The sequence below is a fragment of the Manihot esculenta genome, chromosome 12 (genome assembly GCF_001659605.2).
Source record: "Manihot esculenta cultivar AM560-2 chromosome 12, M.esculenta_v8, whole genome shotgun sequence".
Lineage (NCBI taxonomy): Eukaryota > Viridiplantae > Streptophyta > Magnoliopsida > Malpighiales > Euphorbiaceae > Manihot > Manihot esculenta.
The window spans coordinates 13295166-13321446 of NC_035172.2; the positions used below are offsets into that span (position 1 = coordinate 13295166).

General features: G+C 33.0%; 2 protein-coding genes across 2 annotated transcripts; one reads left to right on the forward strand and one right to left on the reverse strand.

Moving 5' to 3' along the window:
- The first annotated feature begins 225 nt into the window (after positions 1-225).
- On the forward strand, positions 226-1318 carry LOC110628813. The gene has a single exon (XM_021775623.2). It carries the CDS (start codon positions 398-400, stop codon positions 1235-1237), a length of 840 nt encoding a protein of 279 aa, XP_021631315.1. The 5' UTR covers positions 226-397; the 3' UTR covers positions 1238-1318.
- Positions 1319-6534: 5216 nt separating this feature from the next.
- LOC110628046 lies at positions 6535-9074 on the reverse strand. The gene is made up of 2 exons (XM_021774492.2): positions 8445-9074; positions 6535-6784 (listed from the first exon to the last, which is right to left on the reverse strand). The coding sequence occupies exons 1-2, from the start codon at positions 8736-8738 to the stop codon at positions 6620-6622; spliced, it is 459 nt and encodes a 152-aa protein (XP_021630184.1). The 5' UTR covers positions 8739-9074; the 3' UTR covers positions 6535-6619.
- Positions 9075-26281: the final 17207 nt, after the last annotated feature.

Below are 26281 nucleotides of genomic sequence, written 5' to 3' on the forward strand. Positions count from 1 at the left end.
AACGGCCTAAAAAAACAAAAAGCTTTTTGTTCTAAAAGGATAAATGGGGATCTCATAGATGCAATGGGTCCGACTTGGCTCCCACCCTAATACTTTTATCCTTAGTTAACGCAAAAGCCCATAATTGCATCCAATCTGTACACTTCAGTAATGTCCACTAATTAATGGCTGAACTCTTATAACAAGGCCAGCCACACCCACAAGCTCCATCACGCATTAGTTTCTCTGCCTTGTAAGTTTTGACCACCTCGCCTATAACAATGCCACCAGCAGCCTATCGTCCCTTTTATTACCGTTAGGATCTCAAATCCACAGCCGCAATGCAACTTCTGCTACTCTTTCACTCTTAACTCTCACTCTATTGTACTACTCTCTGCTCCAGGCCATAATTCTTGAAATGGGGTGTTGTATAAGCTGCAGTGCTAAAAGAAGGCCACATCAATGGAGAGCCCCAGACCACCATCTTTCTCAACCAAAACTTCCTGCACCAGAACACAAGAAGTGTCATGTCGCCGCAACCCCACCCGCTGCTTCACTTGAAGAAGAAACAGTAAAAGAAGTACTCTCTGAAACACCCATCCCGAACTTACCACAAACGAGTCAATCAACACAGCAGAAGACCACCCAAATCCCCATCTTCCACTATCCTAAAAGAGAAGGCAACAAAAGAAAAGACGAGAAAGAAATCGAAAGAACCCCTGAAATCTCTCAAACCTCGGAGGTATGCAGCATTACTGACACTTACTCAACGACAACAACAGCAACGACAGCCACTGCTGTAACAGAGATAAGAGAAGACGAGGTAACGAGCAAGAAAACAGTCAACAGATCTCTAGTTAAAGCACCCATAAAGCGTCCATACAACGGCGAGAGAGAAAGAGGAATAAAACCTCCGGTAAAGAGGGAGCTATCCAGTCAGGCGAGGGCTATGCAGCGCAATGAAGGGTCTGTCAGAGTTGGAAGGGAACTAAGGGAGCGGTCAGGCCAACGGTCAGCGTCAGCGGCAACGCGGACGATATCCGGTAGTGTGGTAAGGGGTGCGGGAGAAAGCCCAGCCAATATAACTGGGAAATCCGGTGGCAGGCAAGGGGAGGCGGGAGTGAGAGTAGGAAGTGGAGTAAAGAAACAGGTGAAAAGCGAAGAAAACGACAGCGTGCCGATGCATCTGCAGCAGCAGAATGAGCCTGTTTCTCTTGAGGACCCACTTGTGTCCTTGGAATGCTTCATCTTTGTGTAATTACTTGCTGCTGGTTTTTGAAATTTTGGAAAGTGTTTTCCGGTTTTTCAAAAGTAAAAGAACCTGAAGCTGAAGCGGGTCGAAGATTCTTGTGTCATCGGTCGAAAATTTGAAAATTATACTGGAAAAAGGCTTGATGGAAGATCAAAAAATATAAAACAACAAATATATTTTTTAATAATATATATTTATTTATATTAAAATTTAAAATAGCATTTAAAATAAATAAAGCGGTTACTACTTTCGGAAATCTTTATTTCCTGTGAACAAAAATATAAATTTTAACGTTATTATTATTTTTAATGATATGTTTATTATATATTTTTTTTGAAAAAAATATAATTTAATTTTAATATCATTGATAACGTGTAATAGTTTTATCATATGCTAAAAATATAAGTTGTCAAACAAATTTAGGAAATATATAAGTATGATTTAATTCTTTTTCTAATAAATATATTTGTGGAACCATTAAATTCACTTCGTAAAAGTGTTCTTATTCTTATTTGGTAATATATTAAATTAATAAATATATATTAATATTATACATTTTATTGTTAAAATAAATATATAATATTTTATATATATATAATTACATGTAATTGAACATATTGATTAATTATGAGAATAACTGTAATTACGTATTGATATTGAATTTGATAGCTTATTTTTTATAATTTCGACATCTATCAATAAATTTAAAATTCATTCATTTATATTTAAGAATAATATTTTTTTTAAGTTTGATAAATTCAAAATATAAGAATTAAAATATTAAGTTTCTAAAAAGTTGAGACAACAAGTTGATTTTGATATACTCACAATTTCAATGAAATTTACTTTTAAAGCTATTTTGATATTTTTCACGTCCAATTAACGAAAAATTAGATGGATAAAAATATAGTCAAATATTGAGAATATTGAGTTTTAACATGGTGGTAAGTATATTTGAGTAAATCTGAGAGGTTTCAAATTTTACTCCCTCAATCCCGATTTTTTAAAAATAAATTTAAATGATATGAGTATTAATTTTGAGAAAAATTATTATTTAATCTCTATAGTATGGAGAAACTCATTAGTTGATTTCTCAGTTTCGAAAAATATATTAAAATATTCTTGACGTTTTAAAAAACTTATTAGTTACTAATTAGTTTTTTCACTAATATGAATAATTAAGTATTATAAAAAAAGTATAAAATGTTTATAATACTGAGATACTAATTAGTAAATTTTTTAAAAATCTGAGAAACCAATTAATAAGTTTCTCAAAACTATAGGTACTAAATAGTAAAGAATAAAATACAGTTTAGTCTCTCAGATTTAATAAAATATCTACTTTAGTTCTTGTATTTTTTAAAAAATTATAATTTAATATTTGACATTTGAAAAAACTACAATTTAATCCCTACTGTTAAAATTAGATTTAACTTGCTGTTAGTTTGTATGAAAATGAGCAAAATGTGCTTTAAGTAAAAACCCAACCAAACATATCAATCCATCCCACTATCTCTCCTTTCCCAATTTTCTTCTTCATCAGAAATCAGAGTGTTTTCAATTTTTAAATTCCTTCGATTTTGCTTCAATTGGTTCTTGAATGGATTATAAGATTATTTATTTGATTATACACAGTTTAATTGTTGAATACACGTTTTGAATGAAATTATTGAATGTGTTTGTATTTGAATTGAAGACTAATAGTTCATTTGATTTTTCATTCAGTTTATTTTAAATTGAATCAAACCGAAATTTGTCAGTTTGATTCTACTTGAGTATACCTCATTTGAAGTTTGGTTTGATTTTTAATATTCTTAAATTATAAGGATTTATTTGTAAATGTTTATAATATTTAAAAATTAATTTATAAAAATATAAGGGTCTTTGATGAATAACTATAATATTAAAGGATCAAATGTTGAATTCATATAAAATATGAAGGTTATTTCTAAATATTATAATTATTAGTATATTAATTTATAAAACTAAAATGGCTTAAAAAATATTTAGGGATTCAATTGTAAAATATAAGAGTAAATAATTAAATATGTAAGGATCAATTTTAAAAATTTTTTCTTAAATAATTATAAAATATAGGTATCAATTTGAAAAGTTATAGAAAAATTATTGTAGATTTAATTAAAATTTAAAGACTTTATTGTTTTAGAATAAAAATTTATATTAAAAAATATTTTAATTATTTTAGTTAAAATAAATAGTAAGTTAACTGAATTTTGATAATAGGAATTAATTTATTATTTTTTTAAATATTAAAAATTAAATTATAAACTTTTAAAATACAGATATTAAAATATATTATTTATTAAATTAAAGGGGTTAAATTACAATTTATTCAATAATAAACATTTAATAATAAAATTAATAAAAAAATTAATTAATAAATTTTTTAAAATGTTTGAGTCATTTTTAATGGAAAAGTAATTGAGTGAAAAAGGTAATTTACCTTTTACAACTCTGCACTTGCATTTGTCCAAATTAATTATTCATTAACTATTTTTTTAATCACTCAATAAAATATTATTATATTTTATAAAATTAAATTCTTTATGATATCATTTAGCTTGTTTTAGTATTAATATTTATATTATTTAATTTTTATAATTATTCAATTTATTTAATTTTAAATACTCATAATATTTAATTTTTTAATTAATGTTAAAATAATTTAATTAATATTTTATTTTATAAAATAATTAAATAATTTAATATTAAAATATATGCATGTTTTAGTTAAACAATTCAAAAATAAAAACTAAATTAACTTTGGAAAAACACATCAACCTCGTCGTCACTTATAAAAAGAAAAAAAACCTCAAACAAAACCACAGAAAAATCTATACAATTGAAAATCCTTATACAGACGTGTGGTGTATATCTTAGTACATCAATTTGTAGGTTGCAATTGAATGTTATTTTTTATATTTTTTAAATATTTAAATATATTATATAAAAATTATTATTTATCTTTAATATTAAGTTATTTAAACCTGTAATAAAAATAAAATTTATAAGAATATATTAATATTTAAAAAAAATATAATACGGTTATAATTATTAGGTTTCTATTATATTTAAATAATATTTTCAAATATTCATATTAGATATTCTTATTATGATTGGATAATAATTAGAATTATTGATAGTAGTATATATATATATTTTTTTAGAGAAAGTATATAATCTCATATATTGAGATACGTAAAATGTCTAAAATTAATATATAGATACTTATTTTATAAATTTATATGAAAAATAATGTGTGTTTGTGAATTATTAAGTGATGGTTATATAAGTAGTCATTTGACTTAAAATCAATAAATAATAAAGATTTTTATATTTTGATTAATTTTGCACGTTACTTAGTTTATGAGTAATAAAAGAGGATAAATTGGATATATTAAAAATTTATTTATGGAATTGAAATAAAATTTATTACTCTAAATTAAATTAGGGAATGATCCATTTATTTTCTACTAGCATTAATCATGAAATCATTGCATAAGATAAAATAAAATTAATAAATAAAATTTGAAATTTTATTTATTAAGCCAATAATTAATAAATAGAACTAATATGATTTAATATAATAGATAAATTTCATATATTAAATGTTAAATTATAAAATTTGTAGAAAAAAATATTAATTACAATGAGAAATCGTCCAGTGTTAAGTCAAACTATTTCTCACTAAATTAGTTAATTAATTGTATTTATTATGAATATATTTAGAATTTAATAGGTTATATATATAAAAAAATAAAATAAAGAGTTAAATCAAATATCACTTCAATAGCATATAAATTAATATTAAAATAAAATTATAATTTAAAAAAATTATTATTTTAATTTAATTAATTAAATTAAAATTTAATTAAAATTATCTAAAATTTATATGATCTGCGTATTAAAATTCTGAATTATAATTTATTTATTTAATTAGTTAAATAAATAAACAAATATTATTATATAAAAACTTTAGAGTTTTAATATAAATAAGAGATGAAGGGAGATTTTTTTTAACTTTCAGAATTTATAAAAAATGCAAAGAACTTACTTAAAAATTTAACACTTAAACGGTTCGTAACCTGCTATAATTCAGTCAAAACAAATAATAATCATTTTTTGCTATAAAAAATAAAAAATATTTATTTTTTTATTTTTATTATTTTATTCGTTTAAACATCATAAAAACCCAACAATTTATTCTTTCAATATAAGTTGTTTTGTAGGTCATTGGTTTTTGTTTTTTCAATAAGATTGGCTAATGTTATTGGTGAAATCCTTTCTGATCAGTGTTTTGCGAAAGCCATCGGAGCTTGCAAGGACAGTGAGAAGCGCTTCTCTTTGGTCCCTGCCAGGTTAGGGACTTGTATCATGTTTTCTGACTTGGGTTTTAGGGTTTGGGCTTTAAGAATGTATTGTCCTCATAGCCTTGGGCCTATTACATGTATCTCTGAGCTTGCATGACCTTTTTTAAGAAATATAATTTTGTTTTTGAGAAAAATAAATTCTCAAATTTCAAATAATTCTGCAAAGGGAAAGGTAGGGGTGAGCAGTATTCAGTTCAAATCGAAAAAATCGATCGAATCGAATTGATTTAAAAATTTAGTTCGATTTTTTATATATTTCGATTCGATTCGGTTTTTAATTTCAAAAATTTCAGTTATTTCGGTTCGGTTCGGTTTTGATCAGAAAAAAACCGAAAAAACCGAACCGAACCGATTAGTAATAATAATATATTTTTTAATAATATATAGAAATTAAATCATATTAAAATTAAAATATTTTAATTAAATTTTAAAATATTAAAAATAAAGTGTAAAAAATAAAAAAATTATTAAAAATCGAAACCGATCAAACCGAACCGAACCGAACCGAATCAGACCGGTTCGGTTCGATTCGGTTTCTGACCAAAATCGGTTCGATTCGGTTTTCATAAACACTCAAATTTCGGTTTTCGGTTTATTCGGTTCGGTTCGGTTTTGAACCGAACCGACCGAATGCTCACCCCCGGAAAGGAGTTCCTGTAATTAGAGACGCAATCAGTCAACAAATAACAAAGCACATATCAATCACGTGGCTCAATTACCTAATGGATTTATTTAACTCATTTTTAACTTTTTATTTAAATTAGCCAAAAAATATAATTTAAATTCAATTTAACTCCACCATTAAAAATTTCAAATTAAATTTCTCAATTTTTTTATTTTCTTAAAATTTTTAGTTAATTAAATTGAGTTTAAATAAAAATTTCTAGATTAATTTGGACCAAACATTAAAAATAAATTAAATTGAACATTGTAAAATTGAGCATTAATCCGAATATTTTGTGTAGGAAAAATAACATGTAGCTGTAGTTATTTTATTTTAGCTTGAAGTAGATGCCAAGGTGAAACTGAGGCAAGGGCCATGGTGATGTAATGTGTTATTGATAGGTTCAGGAGCGCAGGGTGCAGGAGCTGGGTGTGCAAGGAAGGTAGGAGCATCCTCTCCTGGCATCAACACTGATACTCCTTTGGCATACACTGTCATCTGCTCAAAACAATTAACAAGGATTAGTAACCTAATCATCTTCAAAACTTTGAGAGAAAAATCAAGTGAAAAATTAAGATGGGTAATGGATTCCACAACTGAGGCACAATGAGGATATGTGCAATAGCAGAAGAGACAAAAGGGATTTTACTTTTATTAAAACAGCAATGCTAAAAACGTTTTTTAAATTTCATATATATAAGGTAGGGAACATTGGAAAATGGCAAGCCAATGGGCACATAGATCTTCTACTATTTTTCCTCCTACAGCACAAAAACAGGTGATCATGTTGGCCTATGGTGAGAGGCTAGCTTGCATCCTTACCCAACAAATTCAAGCTTGAAAAACTTGACCATTGTGTCTAGACACGCTTGAATGCATTTAATTGAATGGGACAATTCTTGGAGATATAGCCAAGAATATTTTTATTTTTTATTTTTTATTTAATAATATTTTTATTTATATAATTACACAAATAAATATATAATGGATTAAGCACTCAATTATTATCCCAAGAAAGTGTATAAATAAATAATCATCAAATGAGATTATTAGGACACTAGAGACAAAAATCACATGCTTTAGATAGATAGAGTGGATCCTTTTGCCTCTAATACATTTAGAATATAGAAACAGAAGAGAAGTGGACTTTGCATTTCTATGAAGAAGAATTATTTTGAGTAGAACTATGACAACCTTGCAAAGAACAATTCTAAATTAGGTGCAGAGCGCATGAACAGACAGACATCAAATGAATGTTCTAAAAGAAAGGGCATAAAATTATTGGATTATGTTTATAATTAATCGAATAATTAGGTTGCAATATAGGGTTGTCATAATAATCAAATCGTGGTTTTGAAAATTGCAGTCCAGCTATAAGTTCAAAACTTCAGAAAAATTTTATAAAAGATTGAAATCATTACCATTCAACTTTTAGTTACGGGTGCTTAAGTAGTTTTGAGGATCCTGAGATATTAATAATCTTTTCTTTTGAAAAAAAAGGGAAAAAAGAAGGGTTGAAGGCCTTCCAAATAATCATCAGCAAGGAGATGATGAGGACATGCCAATATGGGCAGTCCTAACAGAGGACAATCAAGTCTATGCTTATTCTTATCTTCCATTTCTCCAACCACCGTAAAAAAGAAGTATGATGTGAAAATTAACTTGAAACCTTTAAGAAAAATGTTTCAAAATGCTCTATATGAAATTCGAAAGGCACTATTTATGAAGTCATTGGGAAAATGTTTATTGAAAAGAAAAAGGGAAAAACTTTTCTTATGATAGAGTTTTGTATACACCCACAAGGAATATTGAAAATTGCAAGAATCACCAGTCAAAACTGCCTAAACTAAACTATGATTGTGAACAAAAGGAAAGCAGAATGAAAAGCCTCGGTCATGCTAAAAGGCATTCTCATTGCATTTGCAGGTATCCAAAAAAGAATCAAGACATACACACACACAGAGAGAGAGAGAGAGAGAGAGACCTAAAGAGATGCTTTTTCTTGTCAACAAGCAAATTTAATCTACGCTACTTCTAACCCAGAAATGGGAACCATGAAAGAATGCAGTTAAAGTATGTGCTTATCTCAGGTGCCCTTGCTTCAATGGATGCTACTCAGTACTCACACAAGAGAGAGAGAGAGAGAGAGATTGTGTACTTTTGGAGATGGGTAATCGATCTTGGAATGGAAAACCACATTAGCCTCAAGATCCGTGGGAGTCCTAATGCTAGCAGAAGAGGAGGAGGACAATGATCTTGGCCTTAGAAACCTTTCAAAAATGGCCATAACGAGGAACATTGATATTAGAATAGCAGTAGCTACGAAGCCAAAGGAGACAGCATTCACTGAGTTATCAAAATGTCTCCAATGCTCTTCTCTTTCTAAATTAAAAGGTGGCACCCTTGGTGGTGGTACTGTCGCCCAGCTGCTAACACCTTCATCCCCACCCATTTGAGGCTATTCACTTTCTTACTTAAAGAAACTCTGTGTCTGCTTCCTCTCGCTTTCTCTCTTTCTTTAAACACAATTCTCCTGCTCTTCATGGCGTCATAGTTTTAGGAATTCCTCTGTTAAGAGTCAATGGTACGGCATTCAAAGAAGCTTGTACAGAGAAAAGAGTACCCAAGAAAGGAGAGGGAGAGGAAGGTAGGTTTTATCAAGTATCGTCAAGATTTTTATGACGGCCGCAGGAGTTGTATTTCTAAAGCAGAATTGAGAGAGAGAGAAAAGGAGCGAGAGAGCGCGAGAGCTAATAATGTGAGTTTCTGAGGCAGGAAAGAAGGCTAAAACTACTACTATTCAGTATTAATCAGTTGAATTTATTTCCAGAAAAATGTTAGTTATTTTAATAGGAATCATTTCGGTTTAAATTGAAAAAATTAATCTAATCGAATTAATTTAAACGTTAATTTAATTTTTTATTTATTTTGATTCGGTTTAATTTATTTTTTAATTTTAAAAATTTTATTTTTAAATTATTTTGATTCTATTCAATTTTAATAAAAAAAATTAAATTAAACCGACTAGTTATAATAATATATTATTTTTAATAATATAAAAAGATTAAATTATATTAAAATTAAAATATTTTAATGAAATTTTAAAATATTAAAAAAAAGATAAAAAATAAAAAAATTATTAAAAATTCAAATCGATCAAATTAAATTAAATCGAACCGAATCAAATCGATTCAATTTGATTTAATTTTTAATTAAAATCAATTCAATTTAATTTTTATAAATACTAAAATTTTAATTTTTTATTTATTCAATTTGATTTAATTTTAAATCCAACTGAGTTCATAGAGTTTACTCATTCATTTTTTTTAATTTGAATTAACATTATTCAAATTGTACGTTCAACGTTAATAGTCGTTACAATATTATGAATTTTATATATATATATATATATATATATATATATATATATATATATATATATATATATATATATATATATATATATATATATATATATATATATTTATATTTATATATATATATAATTATAATTATCTAATAACTTTATAATCACTTCTTATTTTTTAATATTATTTAATATTTAAATTTATTATTTTAATAATTTTATACCATAAATTTAACTTTTTATTATTTATATATAATTCAAAATTCAAATTTTTGTTAATATAAATTAATTTAAATAATAAAATTATTATTTATTTTAAAAGTTAATTTCAATTACAAAATTACTATCCACTTATAAATTTAAATATATATAAATTTTAAATTTTATTAACTTTCAATCAATTTAAATAATAAAATCATTATCTACTTAAACTTTAATCGTATATTTTTAACTAATTAACTAAATGTAGATTACATAATATATAAAATTTTTAAATATTAACATTTATTAAATTTAATAAATTATTTTTAGTATAATAAATAATTTAATTCTACTAAATTTAAAATTAATAACATTAAAAACTAAATTCACTGATATAATATTATAAATATTTTTTACTCTAAATAAAAATTATAAGAAAAAATTACTATAATCATTAAATAAATTAATTATTGATCGTAGCTACATTAATATTTATATTATTTTTAATTTATTTATTAAAAATCCTTTTTAATTTAAATTTATTATTTAATATATTAATATTATGATAATTACTTTAAATAATATTTAAGATTATTATTTTAATAATCATATCTAAAAATTTAATTTTTTTAATCACCATAATTTAATGGTAGATATGTTAAAAAAATCAAAATTTTAAATGCACAAAATACATCAAGGTTAAAAATTTAAGATAATAATTATTAAAATATATTTAAATGTTAATTAATTGTCAAATAAAATTAATTAAACTAAAAAAATTAACAATTCAAATATAATAATATGATATCATGATAATTATTTTAATATTTTTTATTAATATTTAAATTTATTATTTTAATAATATTATCTCAAAAATGTAATTTAAATATTACCAAAATTATAATTTTTAATAATTATCCTACATAATTATCAAATAAAATTAATTAAACTCGTAAATAAAAAATTTAAACATACATTAATTTTAAATAATAAATATTTAAAATTATTTTAGGTGATATATGAATAATTTATTAATTTAAAATTTTAAAAGTTAAAAACACATCTTCTATAAATAAAATTTAATAAAAAACTTCTACAATACAAAATAATATAAATATTAGATATTTTTCAGAATATAAAATATTATTGTTTAATTTATTTTTAAAAATTAATTAATTATTTAAAATATGTGTAAATTTGACAGAAGAAACTAGGGATGATATATAATTATAAAATAAATTATTATTTATAAAGAATAAATTAAAAAAATTAACAGATTTCAATTTATACCGTACAAGATTCTTTTGGAATGAAAAATATGTTATTAATTTATTTAACAGATTACATCCGTCACTGTGAATCTCAGTGTTAATGTAATACCACTCCATTACTAATTTTATAATGAATTTATGATAAAATTTAGTAATAAATTTAAAATTTATTACTAATTTGATAAAAGTTTAAAATATATATAAATTAAATTTATTACTAAATTTAATAACAGATTTTTTTATTAATTTGATAAAATATAAATTAAAAAATATATTAAAATTATATTCCGTTATTAAATTAATTATTAATTTTTTAAAAATATTTAAAATATTATATTAAATTATTAATTTATTTCATTATATTTTACATTAAATATTTATTTAATTTTACAAAACTATTAATTTTATTATTATATTTTACATGATAATTTTAATATTTTAAATTTTAATAATTTTATGAAAAAACTATTATAAAATTACTTGAGAAAAATCTAAGAAAATGAAAAAAAATGTGAGAGAATGGAAAAAAATGAGAAATAAAAGAGAAAATAAGGAAAAATGGAAAAATTAAAGAAAATGAGAAAAAGAAAGAAAAAAGAAAAAAATTAAGAAAATGAAAGAAAATGAGGAAAAGATGAAGAGAAAATAAAGAAAATAGAACAAAATATAAAAGAATGAAAGAAAAAATTATAGAATATGAGAGAGAGAAGTAAATGAAAAAATAATGAAATGAAAAGAAATGAAAAATGATAGAAAGTGGTAGATAAAATGAAAGAAAATGGAAGAAAATGAAAGAAAAATGAGGAAAAGATGAAGAGAAAATAAAGAAAATAGAACAAAATATAAAAGAATGAAAGAAAAAATTATAGAATATGAGAGAGAGAAAAGTAAATGAAAAAATAATGAAATGAAAAGAAATGAATGAAAGAAAAAATTATAGAATATGAGAGAGAGAAAAGTAAATGAAAAAATAATGAAATGAAAAGAAATGAAAAATGATAGAAAGTGGTAGAGAAAATGAAAGAAAATGGAAGAAAATGAAAGGAAAAGAAAAATAATATTTGAGAAAATAAAGAAAATGAAACAAAAAATTAAGGGATAAAGAAAAAGATTAATTGTGAAAAAAAATTGAAAAGAAAATTAAAGAAAATAAATTAAAAAATAGTGAATAATGAGAAAAAGATGAGAAAAGTGAAAGAAAAAGAGTAGGAGAAAAAAAATGAATGAAAGTGAAATAAAGTGTGTGAGTATATAAATATATGAATTAGTAGTGTATTGAATCCGTTATTAAATTTAAAAAAATATGGGCGAATAAAAAAAAAAAATAGTATTCAAATTTTAGCAATAAATTCCTTAATCTGTTATTAATTTTTAGATCAGAAATAAATTCAATAACAGATTTTTTCCATTACTAAATTAGCAAAAAAATAATGGCAAAATTTTAAAATAAGAGTCCAATATTTTTTCTCCAAAATTAAGTAATGGATTATGAAATTCGTTACTAATTTTTGAATTAGTAATGGATTATATATGTTACTGAATTAAAAAGAAAATGCGGTATTTCAAACAAATAAAAAGTTAATTGTTTTTTAAATTAGTAACAGATTAAATTCATTATTAATTTTATAATAGATTGTATTCTATATTAAATTCGTTGCTATTCTTTTTTTTTTTTTTTTTGAAATAGGGATTGGAAATTAGGAGAGTAGAACTTGAGATCTCTCAGATTTATTCAGATACACGTACCACCATGTTATACCTATGAGTGCAAATTCCTTGCTATTTTATTCATTTTTTTAAAGCAAAATTTCTTATTGTATTAATAAAATTCGATCAAATAAAGATGGATATCATCCCAAACAGAGAGACGATTATGCCTAATAGATTCTCTAGCCAAAGTATGAGCAGCTAGAGTAGCATTGCAATGAACCCATCTAACAAAAATATTAGTTCTAGAGTCTAACAAAAATTTATAATAATTTAAAATCAAACCTCTACATAAGATAATTTAGCAAACGTGCTCCTCAAGTGTCTGTCTAAACCCTTGCATAAGATAATTTAGTAAAAATGTTCCTCCTTCTTTCTCTCTCTCGAGCATAAATCATTAAAGTCTCCCGAATAAAGCCACGAAAGAGAGTTTCTACGAGATAAAGCTCAAATAAGGTTTCAAGATTGACGTCGTCATTACGATTCCGGAAACCCATAATAACCAGTAAACCTCCATTGAACATTATCTTCTGAAACAATCAAATCAATAAAATTTGAAGAAAAGTCAACCCCAGAAACAGACACATGACTCTTCCACATTAACGAAAGACCTCCTCTTAATCCTTGTCTATTAACTGAGAAGCAACCATCAAAATGTAAAAAATTATGAAAAAATTCCATACGAGAACTAAGAGTTTTTGTTTTCATCAAAAATAAAATGTTCGGCTTGTAACTAGTAACCAAATCCTTCAATGTATTAACTGTCCGAGGATTGCCGAGTCCTCGGCAGTTCCAACACATGATGATCATTGCTTTCGGCTATCCCAACCTTTGACGGGATGAGCCGCTTCACTGTTGCCTGTCAAATTAACATTTGCAGGGGTGTTGTTAGAGGCATCCTGTTGAGAGGAAGAAAAACCTGTAACAACGTTATGTTTAGTATTTCTTGGCCTTTTTTTTAGCATCATCATTTATTCATGCTGCACTCTCCTCATCAAGCTCAAAATCCCCGACCAATTTAGCCAATGTCTCGTTATAATAACCAGAAGAGAGGTCTTTAATCAAAACCCAAAAATCAGAATGAGTTAGAGAGATATGGAGAGGGTTTTCATTATCTTGTATCTCCTTCCAAACAAGCAAGAATCGATTGTACAACCAAGGGCCTCCATTCACTATATTTTCAAAATCAACATTATTAAAAAACCGAAATAGATATCTTTTTACCTCTAATTCCATAATAGATACCCCTCAAAAAGATGTCATAAATCTGTCAAAGAGGTCTGCATATTCTGAAAGTTGATTGGATTGTATGTGAGAAATATCCCCACCATACAGAAATCATAAGTGACGATCGGAATATCTCTGGAGCTCTTAATAGAGACAACAACATCTTCTTCTTCATCGATAGTGAATTGACGCAGATCGTCTTCCATGGGGAAGGGAAAATAAGAAGTTAGGTTTAAGGAAGAGGAAAAGGTGAGAGCATTGAGTCACAAAGGGACCACTGAGAGAAACTTAATTAATAATCAATTTACTACTTAAGTAATTTATTTATTTAATAATCGATTTAACAATGAATTTATTAACAGATTGGGATCCGTTACTAATCTTTTGCTAATTTAGTAACGGATTTCTAATGGATTACAAAATCAGTTATTAATTTACAAATAATTTTATTAAGTAACAGATTTATTAATCCATTACTAAATGATAAAAATTGTTAATGAAGTATAAAATCCGTTACTAATTTATAATGAATTTAAATCCCTTACTAATATCTATTACTATTTTGATAGACTTTTATAGTGTGGACATTTAAATCATTTTTTTGTTGTTTTAAATTTTGGAATCGTAGGCTTTATTTGTTTGATGAAAAATTAATTTTTATATAAGAAACTAATCTAAATTAAGATTTATTTTGAAAAAAAAATTAACTTGTTTTTGTTTTTACCATAATATTAAAAAATAAATTATATTAATAAAATTGATATATAAAATGTCTAATGATAATAAGATTAGATTGATAATGTAGCTAGAAAGGGACTGCACTGTGATTGGTTAGAACTTGCGAGGAAGAGAATGTGAGGTGGCTATGGCTGCCCACGATAGCCACTCCGACGCTCAAGTCAGTATATCGACGAAGAAAGAGAATGTAATGAATTGTTTAGAGTTCTTGTATGAGAGAATAGCATATTTTTGCCTTTGTGATCCTTCTCCCTTTATACCATAAAAAGGTGATGATGAATATGGAATTTTCTGATAATTCGATAATGATGTGGCCAGCTGCTTGATAAGAGATATCACCAGTTAATAAGTTTGTAACTTTGCGATTATAGGCTAATGGAAATACGTCGGGTTGTGCTTGATAATGGTAACTTTGTGCCGAGACTCTTCTTTTTGGGGACGGGCGAGTCTAAATCATGGTCTGGATGTTATAGTGTCCAGATCTTCCTTTCTCGAGATGGACCATCTATTCTACATATCTAGTCCTTATCACGTGGCTCTATCTCGTAACAACAGCTCACGGTTTTCCTTTGGCAGTTGTTATATATCATCAGAGGTCCCTTCACTGGTCTTTGATTCTTTAGATTCGAAGGTGCCATTTTGTCTTTTTGATCACGTGGCACAATTTGACTATTAGCGTCATTTTGCCTTCCTTTAATCATAATGGTGACTTTATTTTTTTGTCCATATTAAAGACTTAGCTGATTATGCTACTGTATAAGAACCCTCTTTTCTCTTTTATGTTTTGCGACTACCATCTTCGCGAGACATAGAGGATATCATTATGGTTTACGAAAAGCAGCTGAAGGTAGATTTTTGTGGAGGCACGTTCACACTGCTAAAGGTTGTATTCGGCCCGACTATAATACCTCCTCAGTGTCGCGATTTTGGACCTTTATAAAGGTGCAAGCATACTGCTTAGCATTGAAGGCTGCAACCAGTTTGACTATAACGCCTTTTTAGTATTGCGACCCTAAGGAAAAGGGTTGGAGTCGGCAAGGTTGATTCTGAGGGTAAGGCCAAGAACGTAGCTAGAGAGACAGCTCTTCGCATGGCTTCTCAAATGGTGTTTTCCCATAGGATGAAATGAAATTTCTGTTAATAGATTTTTGAAGGTTCTGATGTAATAGACTCTACTTGAGTTCCTTTTATCTCCTTATAATCTTTTGTGATGAACATGCTTATTTTCCCTATCTTATTCGGCAACAAAGACATATTCTTTTGTGGATTTGAGCCCTCAATTTAGCGAATGATCCTTATAAAAATTTAGTAGAATAGAATGAATACCCAAAAATATGAACTGGCAGGTACTCGCTTTTGCCCCGTATGACGCCATGGGCATTTTTGTAATAAGTGGCTTTTAATCATCTTTGGTTCTTGGCTATCAGATTTGCCTTATCAAAATTATCCTTTAAATTATCCTTTCATGGGCCTACCCCTTGTCCCTTGGGGATTAGTATATCCCCCTCTTAGTTCTCTTAGTGTGGATAACCTATTTATAGGGATCGACGCCCGGACGGACTGGTAGAAATCACCTTGAAACCTGATCTGGAAAAAACTGCCTTATGGTTTAGTCTGGCAAAAACTGTCTTGTGGCCTTGATTAGTGAGACCAATGCCCAAATGGTCTGACATGAAACTGACCTAATTAAAATTGTCTTGTGGTCTTGTTTAATGGGACCAACGCCTGAATAGTCTAATGTGAACCGCCTTGTGACTTGGCCTAGCAAAAACTACCTTGTGGCCTTGTTTAATAGGACCGATGTCCGAATGGTCTGGTGTGGACTGCCTTGTGACCTAACCTAGCGAAAACTGCCTTGTGGCCTTGTTTAATGGGATCGACGCCCGAATGGTCTAGCATGGACCGCCTTGTGATCTGGCCTAGTTTAGTGGGACCAACGCTCGAATAATCTAGTCTAAACTGCCTTGTCATCTGGCCTAGCAAAAACTGGCTTGTGGCCTTGTTTAATGGGACCAAAGCTTGAATGGTCTGGCGTGGACCGCCTTGTACCCTGACCCGGCGAAAACTACCTTGTGGCTTGGTTTAATGGGACCAATGCCCGAATGATCTAGCGTGAACTACCTTGTGACCAGGCTTTGCGAAAAATGCCTTATGGCCTTGTTTAAAGGGACCAACGCCCAAATGGTCTAGCGTGAATCGCCTTGTGATCTAGCCTCACAAAAACTATCTTGTAGCCTTGTTTTTTCTTTCTTTTAGGGAAGGCAATCCATCGTTCCTTGTCATTAGAGTGTACAACATGTGAAAATAACATCGTTAACTTATTATTGATAAAATTTTCTCATATTATAAATATTTCATGTATGGGGTATAACTTGACTATTTAGTTTGGCCCACTTATAGGACCGGCAAATAACTTTTGAGACCCTAAACGATCCTTTCCAGTTCTCACCTAGCTTACCAGGTCCAGCGTTGCTACTCATCATGTATGTTCTTTTGAGGACTAAGTCCCCATATTGAAGGCTCGTGGCCTGACCTTGTTGTTGAATATTTTGAACATTTTGTTTCTATAAACTGCCATTCTAGTTGCTGCCTTTTCTCGTAAGGATTCAGCTTGTTCCAAGTTGAATTGCATCTCTTTGGGGTTTCCGAGTGTTGTTTCCTAAAGCTGCTCACTTGTATTTCTATGAGGATGACTACTTTGGCCTTATATACAAGAAAAAAGGGTATTTTCCCGGTAGCTGTTCTAGGAGTAGTCCTATGTGCTCATAGCATGTGAGACAACTCCTCGGGCTAATTGCCTTTGACTTGGTCGAGTCTTTTTTTTAGCCCTTGTAATATAGTCTTGTTTGTGACCTCTATCATACCATTGGACTGGGGGTGAGGCTGAATTGAACCTCAAATTATTTTTCCATTTCTTGCAAAAGTCTCTAAACCCGGTGCTTGCAAACTGAGTTCCATATCGGTGATCACTATTTTGGGTATTTCAAATCGGGTGAATATATTTTTGCTGACAAAAGAGATTGCTTATTGGGTAGTGATGGACTGTACTGCCTCAGCTTCTGCCCATTTGCTGAAGTGATCTGCTGCCATGATAACAAACTTTCTTAACTTGGACACCTTGGCGAATGGGCCAGTGATGTCTATCCCCTACTAAAAGAAAGACCAAGGGTTTTCAATGGCCACTTGCATTTCTCCTAGTGTAACAGCCCGGAAACCGAACTGCTACCGGCACTAGGATCCAGATCGATTTAAGGTCGCCGGGACCCGTAGTAAGCCTGCTATCCTGTCTGTATACCTGTGAAATCCCATACATGATCATATTTTTTCTGTAAAAACATAAAAGTTTTTTGTACTCCAAGGCTTAACCTGTGCATGCACTGTTTCTGCTCTCTCTTATCCGTCTCTAAGCGAATAAACTCATAATGTTAAGCCTGGTTTTCTCATATACATCAACAAGAAAAGATATATACATATAAAAACTGATCATGTATACACAACGGGGATCACTCTAACGAATCAAGCACAAGTCTATACATCTTATTACATAGCTACAATCTCTTTACATATACATGTCCACACTAGCTATTACATATCTCTTCTTCCATACCCTGTTGAACTCCCTCTGGACTCTGAACCTGCAAACCTGGGGAATAGGGGAGAGGGATGAGCTATACAAGCCTAATGAGTAGAACGATAAAACATGATCTCATGGAATGCATCACATCACAGACATTTCATCTCAAGGATAGACATGACCACCAAAATTCCCACTGGGAGGATGCCTGGCCCAGCCAGGTCTTACAACCTCAATTTGCCTGGCCCGGCCAGGTCTTATAAACTCTGCTCGCCTGGCCCAGCCAAGTCTTACGATAATCTGCTGCCTGGCCTAGCCAGGTCTTACCTACAGAAGGCTGCCTGGCCCGGCCAGGTCTTACACAGAGCTAGGGCTATTGAGGTCGCCTTGGTCCATCCATCTCATCATATACATCATATTATGCAATGCAATGCGCCATATTCGTGAAACTAGTGCAATCAACCTACTATAGTCATCATGATGCATGAAGCATGCTAAAAGCAGTTTAGTTCGGAAAAGAGAAGTTTCACTCACCTCTGGTAGACTCTGAACTACCTCTGTAGGTTCTGAACCTGTGCTCACTGCTGACTTCCCTGATTCCTCTGGTCCGTTCCTACACAGGTGGACTCCAATGAGGGACCAAACTAACTCAAGAACATCTCTAAGAAACTCCCCAAAAGCCCTCTAAAAAATCCTAAAACCATCACATAAAACATGCAAAAGAAGGCTGGACAGGGCACTTTCGGCGGCATGTTCGGCGGCCGAAACCCCTCTCCAGAGACGAAACTCATGCATGTTCGGCGGCACCTTTGGCAGCCGAAAGTCTCGTCCAGAGACGAAACTCAACCTTCGGCGGCACTTTCGGCGGCCGAACCTTGCCTCCAGAGATGAAAGTCCAAATGTTCGGGGGCAAGCTTTGGCAGTCGAAACTGCCTCCACAAGGGGTTCGGCGGCCGAACCTTCCTTCGGCGGCCAAACCTTCCTTCGGCGGCCGAACCTGGCTTTGTCCAGTGGACAGAACCCTGCTCTGTTTCATGCAAAACTCACCCAAACCTTGCCTAAACATGCATATCAACTACTCCCAACTAGCACATACCATATAACATGCATAAAGAGGTCCAAAACTAGCCTAAAACCTCAACCAAACACATCAAACAACACTTAACATGCTTGTACATAAACATCTCCCATAAACCTCACCTAAACCTAATCATGCATACTACCCATCCAACTCCCATAAAACCTTCAAAACTCATCAAAGAAGTTCAGGATCAACCCTTACCTCCTAAAGAACTTGAGGATGAGTGATCCTAACGTGGAGATATGGAGAAAACCTCTTCCAAAGCTCCAAACTTCCAAACTTGCTATTTTTGCTCAAAACCTTCAAACCACACCAAAACTCTTAAACACTTTGAAAGATTTGGTGAAAAACATGAAAAACATGAAAGTCAACGTGGGAGAGGCTTGAATGCACCTCTGGCTGCAAGTGGAGGAGAAATATCCTCCTTCCACCGACCCTTAGCCCTTTTATAGGTGGCTGGCCAGACCACCTTCGGCAGCCGAACGTGAATCCGAAACCATGCAATGTTCGGCGGCCGAAAGTGACCTTCGGCGGCCGAACCTTTGCATTTCTCCCTTGTTGCTTTTCTTTCAAAACTCATTTCCTTTAACACTTTAAAACATTCAAAACCCTGAAAAACACACATGAAAACATATGTCTTACCCTTCTCGAGGGTTCCGACACTCGAGATTCCACCGGTCTACAGGAATGCCGATGCCGGACTCAAGCCGGGTATGACACCTAGGGTCCTTGGGATGTTTACATGTACTTAGCATCTTTGACACTTCTAGACAAGTTGCTTCTCATCCTGCATTACAATTGGCCAGTAGTACCCTTATTTGAATCCTTTCTAAGCGATTTTCCATGCTCTTTCATGGCTCTGAAAATCACCTTTGTGGATATCTTTTAGGATTTTCTAGCCTTCCTCCTCTGTAACACATCGCAGTCATAGTTGTATGGAGGACTTCCTGTACAACCAACCATCAATTAGTGCATATTTAGGAGATTTTCTTATTACATGTTTAGCTGATAACTCATCGACTAGGAGATCATCTTGTTTTAAGAATTTGTATACGGACATCATCCATGATTCCCCCTCTTCTATGGGGAAAGACACTTCCATCTCAGTTGCTAGAGTGTGTGACTCCTCGAACCGGAATGGTTGAGTCAAGTGTTGTTCACCTACTGCTGCCATCTTGGTTAGAAGATCTACCTCTTCATTGTTGCCTCTAACTACCTGGCGAAGTTCGCAGCTGCCTTGCCCATCTTTGACCTTCTCTATTATGGACCAGACCTTTTTCTCATATTTAAAGTGGTTTGGTTCTTGGATTTTGAATTGTCCCTAACACTGATTAACAACCAATTGTGAGTCACTAAAAACAATCAATTTTTGGATACTTAGCTCCTTGATAATTCTTAGGGCCATTATCACCGCCTCATACTCGGCTATATTATTGGTGGCTTTGAAGGCGAGTTTTGCCACATACTGAAACTTTATACCAGTTTAAGATTTCAAAAGAATATCGATTCCTGAACCCCAGTACCCATCTGTCTAGACCTTCCATTCTTCTATGATCGCTTTAGAGGACTCCAAAGGCTCTAATAGTGGAGTCATCTTCGCGACAAAGTCGGCTAGTACCTAGTCTTTCATAGCCTTTCTTGGAACATACCTGATATCATAAGCCCACAATATTACTGTCTAGGTGGACAATCATCCTGATAACTCCGGCCTATGTAATATCTTTCGTAGAGGGTAAGTAGTTATGACTTCTATGGTGTGCAACTCAAAGTATGGTCGTAACTTTGTGGCTGACATGTGTACTGCAAATGCCAATTTTTCAAGAGGAGAGTAATTCAACTCTGCCCCTTTCAGAACTTGGCTGACTTAATATACAGGACTTTGTTCCCCATTATTTTCGCAAATGAGCACCAAGGAAACTGTTTCCTATGTCACATATAAATATAGGAACAAAACTTAACCTTCGACAGGCAGGCTTAGCAATGGAGGAGATGATAAAAAGGTTTTTAGACTTTCAAATAGCTCTGTACACTCTCCCTCCCCCCCCCACTCAAACTTTCCTTTTCCTTTTAAGGTTTTGAAGAACGTGAGATACCTTCTAGCCGAACATGATATGAAACGGCGTAGGGTTGTAACTCGCCCATTTAACCTTTGTATTTCGTTGAAGGTTTTGGATGCTTCCATATTTTGGATAGCGCTGATCTTCTCAGGATTCACCTCTATGCCCCTTTTTGAGATGATATATCCTAGAAACTTCCCAGCCTTTATCCCAAAGGTACACTTTTTTAGGTTCAACTTCATGCCCACTTTGTCCAGGACATCAAAGAATCTTCGGATATCCTCTAAGCGTTCTTCCAATGATCTGCTTTTTACCACCATGTTGTCTAGGTATACTTTGATGGTTGATTCCACCATATCTGTAATACCCGGCAGATTCAGACATCGGAATTTCTACCGTCCGGTGGAATTCGAGGATGTCAGAGGTTGCTAGAAGGGTAAGAGAAAGGGTTCTCAAATATTTTCAAGTATTTTAAAGGTTTAGAGTGAAAAATGATTGAGTTTTGAAGAGAAAAGGCCAAGGAGACAGAATGCAGGTTCGGCCCCCGAAAGTTAAAGTTCGGCCGCCGAAAGTCCCCTAGTTTCGGCCCCCGAAGGCAATGTTTGGCCGCCGAACGTTGCATGGTTTTGCATGCAGGTTTGGCCGCCGAACCTGAGGCGGTTGCTCATCTATAAGGACACCGAGTGGCAGAAAAAGAGGGAGACTTCTTCTCTCCTTCTGGCCTAGGTAAGTTCTTGATCTCCTTGAAGTGTTTTCATGGTTTTTTCTTCAACTCTTTCAAGGTTTTAATGAGTTTTACCCTTGTTTTGAAAAGCTATGAGCTTTAAACAAGGTTTTGGAGTTTGATGCTTTTGAAGCTTGGTTTCTCCATATCTTTGAGTTTGAATCATACCAGCCTTTGTTCTTCAAGAGGTAAGTGTTGATCCATGGTTTTTATGATGTTTTATATGAGTTTTGTAAAGGGAAAAGGGAGCTAGGCAGGAGTTTGCATGAGATGGGCATAATAGGGTTTATGAATCCTTTATGTTTGATGTGTGCCTTGTGAGCTTGTTTTGTTGGAGTTTAAGTTGTTTTAAGCTCCTTTATGCTTGTTAATGTGTTTATGCATGTTTTAGAGGGGGTAAATGCATGTATTGAGGGCTGAGCAGATGATGGAGGGACTGGCAGGCGTCCTTGTGCACGAAACTGAGTTCTGGATGAACTCAGGTTCGGCCGCCGAAAGTCCAAGTTAGGCCGCCGAACATGCCTGACTTTCGTCTCTGGAGGAGACATTCGGCCGCCGAAGGTGCTGCCGAAGGTGCCCTGTCCAGCCTTCCTTTGCTTGTTTTGCATGCATGTTTTGAGGTGTTTTAGAAGGGTTTTGGGAAGGTGTATAAGAGATGTTTATCTGTTGTATAGAGTATGTTTGGTACCTCATTTAAGTCCTCCATTGTAGGATTGGACCCAAGAAAACGAGGTGTTTAGCAGTCTTCAGAGTTAGAGTTGGTCCAGAGCTAGTTAGCCCAGAGTTAGCCAAGCAAAGGCTACAGGTGAGTGGAACTACACTTTATAATTTTAAATTCAGAAATGACATACTTCTAGCATGTTCCATGCATCATAAAATGCCATGTTTTATATTAGGTTGTATTGCATTCGTTTCACGAATTTGATGCATTGCATAAGATGATATTTGTATGGATGAATGTTGGATGATCCTTAGCCCTTGATAGAGCACAGAGTACAGATACAGAGTTATGGCATGAGGTAGCCATACCAGGTCGCTCCTGGATAGGCCAGGTCGCTCCTGGTACTATGAGTTAGACAGACAGTCTGTCAGATCAGAGATCAGAGTAGTCCAGGTGAGGCCTAATCGCCCCTGGCACAGTTGGACATGTTATGATATGAGTTCCTTCAGAGGAGTCCAGGTGAGGCCTAATCGCCCCTGGCACAGTTGGACATACTCTTATGTATGTAGAGGGCTATGGTGACAAGTTCATCCTTGAGGTGATATGTTTGTGATGTGATACATTTCATAAAAGCATGTAATTAATGAACTGTTTACTGTTCCTTCTCACTGGGCTGTAGTAGCTCATCCCACTCCCTTAACCCCAGTTTTGCAGGTTCTGAGATAGCTATGGGAAGTCAAAGTCAGCAAGAGTACAGAGAACAGTGATGCATGAATGTATGTTTGTAATAGCATAGTGGACATGATTAGTTGTCATGTAATGTATCGATATGTACTGTCATTTACTGGATAGACTTGTGCTTTCTCTACTGTCTTTGCCATAGTGTGATGTATGATTAATCCCTTGGTACATGCATCCTGTTTTACGTTTCTTGATGAGAAATGTGTGAGTTGGGCTTAACGTATGGCTTTGATGAGATACCAATGGGATGTGTTACAGATTAAAAGGGTTTCAATCCCTTGACCCACAGCAGATAGTAGTCCCTGGTATAGGCCCTGAGGGCCATTTCAAATTGACATATCTGAGTAGCAATAGTTAAGCCTACAGAGTTTTACAGGATTGTTGAGTCGTTTTGTATCATGTATGGGATTTATCAGGTACACAGAGAGTATAGTTGGCTGTCTACGGGTCCCGGCGGCCTTAAGCCGATCTGGATCCTAGTGCCAGTGATGGTTCGGACCGTTACTGAGGGGTACCGGTTTCCGGGTCGTTACAGATTGGTATCAAAGCTTAGGGCCTCAAGAGTACGGTGTGTTGAGCATCTTTGCTCAAGGACTAGAACTATCCCACATCGGAAAGAGGTGTTGTCTGGTATAGGAAGGGAAGCACAATAGGTAAAATCATGTCCACGAGGATAGGATGTGGAGTCCTGTCTTGCATGCTGATGTGAAATGCCATGATGAGCTGCATGTGCAATATTGATATGTTTGATATGTGCTGCGGATTCATGTGTTCTCACATGGATCATTTGATGATATTTTTGTGTGATGTTGTGCTTCTCAGAGGCAGGATGAGAGGAACTCGTCGATCTGCTCGATTGACTGGAGCTCCGCCGGAGAATGAGGGCATGGATGCCCAACTCCCTGTTCTGCAAAAGGCAACATCAGATAATTTAAGCAAAGAAGGTACATCAAGGGACCCTAGAAGGTCTAGTGATGAGAGTAGAAGGGGAGTTGTGCAGAGTGGTATGTCAGGGTTTATGAGAGTCGTAGAGGAGGATGTGCAGAGCAGAGATGGTAGCTTTGGCAGGAGCAGGTTAGGAGGAGATATGTGCAACGACCCGGAAACCGATACCCCTCTGTAACGGCCCGAACCGCCACCGGCGCTAGGATCCAGATCGGCTTAAGGCCGCCGGGACCCGTAGCAAGCCAACATACATACTATTACCTGGTAACATCCCATGCATGACCAAAAACTTTAACATAAAACCTGTAAAACTGAACATATACCAAGCTTGATCCGTATGCTAAAACATAACTGTGAACATAAACTTTCCCATGCTAGAGCCCTCGTCAATGCTCTAGCTGGGTCAACATTACATACAACAAGCCTGGTTCTCAACTCAACATAAAAACATTACATAACCATGCATCAACAGGGATTAACCAGTCTATAGGGCCAAGCACACTCTAATCCATAAACATAAACTCTACTATCAGTTACATACATTATCTCAAGTTACATAACATCAACTTATATTACATGTCCACTTCTAAAACTACTAAACTGAAACATAAGCATAAACTATTACATATACAAACACACGTCACTTTATCTTTACCCCGCTGACTTCTGAGCTCTGACTTAAACCTGCAACACTGGGGTTAGGGGAAAGGGATGAGCTAAAAAGCCCAGTGAGTAGAAACAGAGAAAACAGTTCATTAATTACATGCTTTCATGAAATGCTTCATAACACAGAGAAATCACATAATCTTGTCCGTCTCGGGGCTCATGCAATATTTATTCCCCACGGACCCTGGTTTCTGAGAGTCTGTCTTTTTGCATGCATCTTTCCTCTCAGAGGATGGACATGACATCAAAAATCCCTCTGTCGGTGCCCGGCTCCCCCATAGGAGCTCACAAAGGCCTGTAACATACATGACATGGTGTCTGGTCCACAGAGAGCTCACATGGACTTTCCTACATGTACTTGTCCGGCTCTCAAAGGACTAAGACAAGACTCGTGACAGATATGGGCTATTGAAGTCGCCTCGGTCCACCCTTCCTCCATCAACATCAAATAATGCAATGCGTCATATTCGTGAAACTAGTGCAATCAACCTACTACATATAATCATGATGCATGAACATGCTTTAGGCATTAGATTTTGTGCATAAAAGATTAAGTTTAGTTCTACTCACCTCCTGGCAGACGCCGACTGACTCTGCACCTGCTAGCACTAATGGCCTCCTCGGTCTCTCGGGTCCGATCCTACACAGGTGGACTCGAATGAGGTGCCAAACATACTCTAACAACTCATAAACATACCCCCAAAAACCCCTCTAAACATCACTTAAACATGCATGGAAAACACCCAAGAAACGGCTGGACAGGGCACTTTCGGCGGCACCTTCGGCGGCCGAAAGTCCCTTCCAGAGACGAAACTCGGGTAGGTTCGGTGGCAGGTTCGGCGGCCGAAACCCTCGGACAGATCCGAAAGTCCCTCCTTCGGGGGCACGTTCGGCAGCCTAAAGACTGCCTCCCATGCAGGTTCGGCGGCCGAAACTCCTTTCGGCGGCCGAACCTGGTCCCCTCTGGACGACAGGTCCGATTCTGCCAAGCCAAAAACCAAACTCAAAACACCCCAAATCCTCACATACTCTCTC